Source organism: Corvus brachyrhynchos, unplaced genomic scaffold (genome assembly GCF_000691975.1).
Source record: "Corvus brachyrhynchos isolate BGI_N302 unplaced genomic scaffold, ASM69197v1 scaffold229, whole genome shotgun sequence".
Taxonomy (NCBI): domain Eukaryota; kingdom Metazoa; phylum Chordata; class Aves; order Passeriformes; family Corvidae; genus Corvus; species Corvus brachyrhynchos.
In genome coordinates this window covers 3015466-3021622 of record NW_008240042.1, presented here as the reverse complement: position 1 = coordinate 3021622, position 6157 = coordinate 3015466, and the positions used below count along the sequence as shown (strand labels likewise).

The 6157-nt window shown below is 54.1% G+C and overlaps 2 protein-coding genes across 2 annotated transcripts; both read left to right on the top strand.

The window, feature by feature from the left end:
* Positions 1 to 3663: 3663 nt before the first annotated feature.
* Positions 3664 to 4707, top strand: LOC108449109 (endogenous retrovirus group K member 18 Pol protein-like). Its single transcript, XM_017744269.1, has one exon. The coding sequence runs from the start codon at positions 3682 to 3684 to the stop codon at positions 4681 to 4683; it is 1002 nt and encodes a 333-aa protein (XP_017599758.1). The 5' UTR covers positions 3664 to 3681; the 3' UTR covers positions 4684 to 4707.
* A 90-nt stretch (positions 4708 to 4797) lies between these two features.
* LOC108449110 (endogenous retrovirus group K member 25 Pol protein-like) lies at positions 4798 to 5805 on the top strand. Its single transcript, XM_017744270.1, has one exon. It carries the CDS (start codon positions 4824 to 4826, stop codon positions 5781 to 5783), a length of 960 nt encoding a protein of 319 aa, XP_017599759.1. The 5' UTR covers positions 4798 to 4823; the 3' UTR covers positions 5784 to 5805.
* Positions 5806 to 6157: the final 352 nt, after the last annotated feature.

Genomic DNA, 6157 nt, shown 5'->3' with positions numbered 1-6157 from the left:
CCCAATGTGGGGCCCCCCACTTCCACCGGACCCCACGGAAGGGACTGATTGGATTTCCAAGCGTGTTCTTGGGACGTCAAGCTACCCCAGTAGTAGCACGCTCTGTTCTAGTGAGCTGCGCTCCTGGGGGTGAGGACAGTAGCCCCGCCTGCGCCAGCAGGGTCGTCCTCGGTGGGAGGCTGGTCGCCTGGAGCTCGCCTGGATGCTGCTGGGTAAGTATCTTCCCTGTGGGAGGGGAACTTACCTTACCTTAAAAAAGCCGGTAAAGGCTTTTCGGGACCTGTACAGTCCCTGGCTCTTGAGGAGCTGAGGATAGGCTGCGCAGCCCCGGGGCGAGTGTGGGTCACTTGCCTCCGGTTCGCTTTGGGGGATCGGTGTCCAAGGGTTTACTTTGAAGCTCCAGATGGGGTGCTGTGGGTGTAGAAATGGGCGCAAAATTGTCCACAGCACAAAAGGGGGTATATCTCCAAGTTGTGGGACTCCTTGAGGGTGGGGGGAAACGTTTTTCTAAGGGTTGTTTGAAAAGGTTTGTTCGTTGGCTGTTTCTGCACTTCCCTCAGTGCTCCCAAAATTTGGTTTTCAGCGTTCCCTTTTGGAACGCCGTGGGAGCAAAATTGGCGCAATCTCAATTGGCTAAGGAAAAGGATTTAGATAAATTTTCTTTGTTATATTTACAAATTCGGTCTGCATTAAATCAAAAAAGGGAGAGGGAAGGACAGCCAACCCCGGGCTCCCCAGTTACCCCTAAGCCTTCTCCTAAACCCGTGTCCCCTAAACCGAGCATCCTGAAGAGAGCAAACCGCGACGCTGCGCAGGGTTGCCACTGACTCCCGGGATTCTCGCCCCCCCCGCCCGGACAGTCCTGGCCAGACTGCCCGGGGCTCCTCCCGTTCCCCAAATTCCCCAGTTGTTAAACCCCGAGTTCGTTTCAGTTCTTCGGAAAGTTTAGAAAATGGCTTCCCCATCCAAGGAGGACAAGATGGCGGGCGCCGTATGGCAGAGACCCCCTCTTGCCCTCCCTCTCCTTCTCCATCCCGAAACCCTTTCCTCCCAAGTTCTAACCCCTTCCGTCCCAACCCTTCCCTGTACCCTGACTCCTCCTACTCCCAAGTTGGGTCCGCCCCTGTTACCCCTCCCACCTCACATCAGTGTACGCCCCCATGCTCCGCCCCTGGAAGTAGTCGTAGGTCCGTGTCCGGTTGCCACCCACTTCCCGCTTCTGGTTCTCACGCCCCTACCTCCGGTTCCCACGGCTGGCCTTCCGGTTCCCACGGTGAGTGGCCGGAAGGGGGGGGACCTGAGGACCGGAACCCGTAACTGGACCCCATTCCTTCAGCCGCTCCCGTTTTTTATCAGAGGTCCCGGAGAGGGGGAATGACCCACACCAACTGGGAACCCCTCTCCCATCAAACAATTAAGGAACTCTGCAAGGCGCAGAAGGAGTTTGGGAGGGAGAGCGAATATTTTCGCGGCCTTTTAAAGGCAAACCTCTCCGGAGCAGTAATGACGCCTTTTGATCTGCGTCAACTTTTCTCATGCTTGCTTTCCTCAGCAGAGTTTCTGCTCTGGAAATCGGCATGGGAAAGGGAGCTCCACCGACTCCTTCCAGTGCTTTTGCAGGGATCCGATACAGCCGTTGATGCCGATAATCAGGCATTAACAATGGACCATCTGAACGGCGAGGGGGAATGGGCTCCGGCCCCGAAGCAGGCCCAGGGTCTGCCCCTACAGGTGCTGCAGCACGTCAAGGAACTGGCTTGTAAGGCATTCCTTGGCCTGAGGCCGGACGCGCCCATGGAAAGCTACTCGTGGGTCCGACAGCAGCCCATGGAATCGTTCCTCAAGTTTGTTGAGAGACTAACCCGAGCTGTAGAGTTGCAGGTTAGGCAGCCGGCGGCTAGAGAGGAGGTCATAGTGGAGATGGCAATGGCAAATGCCAACCCTCAGTGTAAGGCAGCCATTCTGAGCCTCCCTCTGGACCCCCCGCCAACGATACAAGCTATGCTGGAAGTCTGCACTGCGAAAGCGCCGCACCTGCAACCGACCAGCTTGGACAAGCAAAGATTCCGGGGAACGGTCTCTGTGGGAACAGCTACACCACGCCCTGCTGCGAACCAGAAGAGAACCGCGGGCCAAGGCGTCCGACTTCCACCGAAGAACGCCTGGAGGCAGCCCCAACAGCAGGCCCGGAGTACCTGCTTCCTCTGTAATCAACCTGGACACTGGACAAAAGACTGCCCGCTCAAGCGGCAATTCCATCAATTTAAGAAAGAGCAGGGGCCAGGGGGACTTGTAAGCGAGTCACAAAAAAACTGAATGGGGAGCGTGCGCCTGCCCCGTGTGATGACAAAAAGGGGTCGGGACACGAGGGGGAGGGAAAAATGAAAGGGGCCAACTTAAACTTTACAGAACTACCGGACAGGACTTTACAACCTGACTTGACTCATCCTTCTTCCGACGGTTCTTTCAGGTTGCAGCTGTTGACACCGCTCCTCCTGAGGAATAGCAAGTGGCACGCCCGGTTGTGGTCGGTGGTGAGCTGGGGACGTGGGACCAGAGCCCCAGCAGGTATGTCATTGTCGGAGATGTTAACTGCACACCGCCTGAGATCGAAGTCGCTCCGGGACTTATGACACCTACTCCCGAGGGACCCGCTCTCTGGCTGCGCTGTGTCCGACCACCTCTGTTTCTGCCCAGAGGGCAGGAGGTCGCCCAGGCTATCCCGGTAGAAGGGCCACACCCGACAGTGTGCGCCACACACGTGATAGGAACCAGGAAGCCGAGGGTGGACTGTAAAATCAACAGAGGGGAAGAAGTCCTTCACCTCAAGGGACTTCTGGACACAGGGGCAGATGTGATGATCATTCCCACACAGGAATGGCCAGCACGTTGGGAACTGCAAAACGTGGCAGGGCACGTGCAGGGTGTTGGGGGTATCCAATTGGCAAAACAGTCAAAAAGCATCGTGCAAATTAAGGGACCGACAGGACAATTGGCCAATATACGTCCGTTCATATTAGATTACAAGGAACCCCTCTGGGGGAGAGACCTCATGCAGCAGTGGGGAGTCACCATTGACATTCCTGACCCCCCGCAGAATTTTTGCACGGTGGTCACTGAGGAGCGCCCTACCCAGAAACTGAATTGGAAAACAGACTCACCGGTGTGGGTAGAACAGTGGCCGCTCTACGGTGAAAAATTAGAGGCACTCGTGGAGGAGTAGCTCAGAAAGGGGAATATCGTGGAGACCAACAGCCCCTTGAATTCCCCTGTCTTTGTTATTAAAAAACCCAACAAAGACAAATGGCGGCTCCTCCAAGACCTTCGCTGAATTAACGATGTTATAGAAGACATGGGCTCTCTCCAACCAGGGATGCTGTCCCCAACGATGCTTCCCCAAAATTGGAATTTGGCCGTGATTGATATCAAAGATTGTTTCTTCCAAATTCCCCTGCATCCTGACGATGCCCCACATTTCACCTTCTCGGTTCCAGTCATCAACCGAGAAGCCCTGAGGAAGAGATATCATTGGAAGGTGTTTCCACAAGGCATGAAGAACAGCCCGACCATCTGCCAGTGGTATGTCTCTTCCTTGCTTGCCCCACTATGCGCAGCCGCAAAAGAGGCCATCATCCTTCACTATATGGATGATGTCCTCTCGTGTGTGCCCCCGACGATGACATGCTTGCAACTGTGCTTGACCTGACAATCAATGCATTGGTTGCAGCAGGGTTTGAGCTCCGGGACAAAAAAATTCAAAGGATGCCACCTTGGAAATACCTTGGCCTAGAGATTACCAAGCGGACTGTTGTGCTGCAAAAATTGGCGATCCAAATGAACATCAAGACATTGGCAGATGTCCACCAACTGTGTGGGTCGCTAAATTGGGTAAGGCCGTGGCTGGGTTTATCCAACGAAGACCTAGCCCCCCTTTTTGATTTATTGAAAGGGGGAGAGGAGCTTAGCTCTCCCCGGACGCTTACCCCGGAGGCACGGACAGCCTTGGAGAAGGTGCAACACCTGATGTCCATCAGGCAGGCAAGCAGGTACAGGCCTGACTTGCCATTCAGGTTCATCATCCTGGGTAATCTGCCACACCTACACGGGGTTGTCTTCCAATGGGAAGACAAAAAGAAGAGCAAAGAGGACCAGGACTGGAGGGACCCTCTCTTGATAATAGAGTGGGTCTTTCTCAGTCATAACAGGTCCAAAAGAATGACGCGGCCACAGGAGCTGATGGCTGAACTGATCCGGAAAGCTAGAGTCCGGATCAGGGAACTATCGGGACGTGACTTTGACTGCATTCACGTGCCAGTTAGGATGCAAACGGGCCAAATTACTAAGGCGATGTTGGAGAGCTTGCTTCAAGATTGTGAAGCTCTGCACTTCGCTCTGGAGGGTTACACAGGCCAAATTTCTTTACATAGGCCGGCCCACAAAATTTTCAATTCGGAAGTTCAATTTGAATTAAATACAAAAAGTGTTCGGAGCAAGGAACCTTTAAAGGCCTTGACCGTTTTTACTGACGCGTCTGGGGCGCCCTACAAGTCAGTTATGACTTGGAAAGACCCCCAAACTCAGCAGTGGGAGGCAGACATTAAGGAGGTAGAAGGATCACCTCAAGTTGCTGAGCTAGACGCAGTCGTCAGGGCTTTTGAAAGGTTTCCCGAACCCCAAATTTAGTAACCGACTCTGTGTATGTTGCAGGGGTAGTCTCCAGAGCTGAACATGCCATATTGCAAGAGGTCTCCAACACGGCCTTATATGAGTTGCTCTCGAAATTGGTTAACCTAGTCTCCCACCGAGAGCAACCATTTTATGTGATGCACGTCAGGTCACACACGGATCTGCCCGGGTTCATCGCGGAGGGCAACAGGAGGGCAGATGCCCTCGCTGCGCCAGCCGTGATGGCCCTGATCCTGTATGTATTTGAGCAGGCCAAAATTAGCCATCGGCTGTTCCATCAAAACGCGCCTGCCCTGGTCCGGCAGTTCAATCTGAAACATGACCAGGCCAGAGCAATCGTGGCCACATGTCCTGAATGTCATCAATTGGCTCTTCCCACCATTGGCACCGGCGCAAACCCCCGTGGACTCAGTAGTTGCGAGGTGTGGCAGATGGACGTGACACATGTCGCTTCATTCGGCAGAATGAAGTATGTACATGTGTCAGTGGACACCTTCTCTGGAGCCGTCTTTGCCTCTGCCCACACAGGAGAAAGGGCTGGGGATGTTAAAAGGCACCTAGTGCAGGCATTCGCTACCCTGGGCATCCCCAAAGTTATCAAAACAGATAATGGCCCTGTGTATTCATCCAAGGAGTTCAGGGGCTTCCTGCAGCAATGGGGAATAGAACATAAGACGGGCATCCCCTATTCCCCCACAGGCCAAGCCATTGTAGAGAGGGCTCACCAGAACATCAAAAGAACGTTGCAACGCCAGAGGTCCCCGGAAAAATTAGAATTCCCGGTTGTCAGACTCTCAAAGGCATTATTCATGCTTAACTTTCTCAATTGTGCCTTTGAGAACCTGAACCCACCGATTGTGCGGCACTTCGGGCAGTCTCAGCGGTTGCAGATGAAAGAAAGGCCCCCGGTGTTAATCAAAGACCCGGAGACTCGGGAAATACAAGGCCCTCACGAGCTGGTTACCTGGGGGAAGGGATATGCGTGCATATCCACCCCCGAGGGCCCTAGGTGGATCCCATCAAAATGGGTGAACCCATGTATTCCCCAGCCCGCCGGAAGAAGGAGTCAAGCACCCCCTAAAACCGGGGTGGGTTAACCTTATGTCCCTTGGACCCCAAGTCCCTCCCCCAGGTGTTTTCCCAATGTTAATGTTGGTCTTTATGAGTTTCGTTTTAATTGAGACTACGGAGATGGGTCCTGCTTCGCCCATCCGAGCCGTCGCCAGAAATCTGCAGCTCCTCATCATCCTGCAGCTGCTCCCATGGCCTGTGTTGCCGTGGATAGTTCCCCAGCCGGCAGCAAACGTATGGTCGGTCCTGGCGCAAACAATGGGCCAGGACCACATATGTTTGTCCACAGCCGCGGCCCGAAATCCTATGGCCACATGTCTGGTGGGGATCCCTCTTGAGCAAGAGGAGTTTACTTCTCTCTTTGAAAAGCTCAAGCCCACGCAGACTTTGACGACACCTG

What these genes read in the sequence shown, in the direction of transcription:
- LOC108449109 (XM_017744269.1), top strand. Translation starts at nt 3,682, where the DNA reads ATGCTTGCAACTGTGCTTGACCTGACAATCAATGCATTGGTTGCAGCA.
- LOC108449110 (XM_017744270.1), top strand. Translation starts at nt 4,824, where the DNA reads ATGCACGTCAGGTCACACACGGATCTGCCCGGGTTCATCGCGGAGGGC.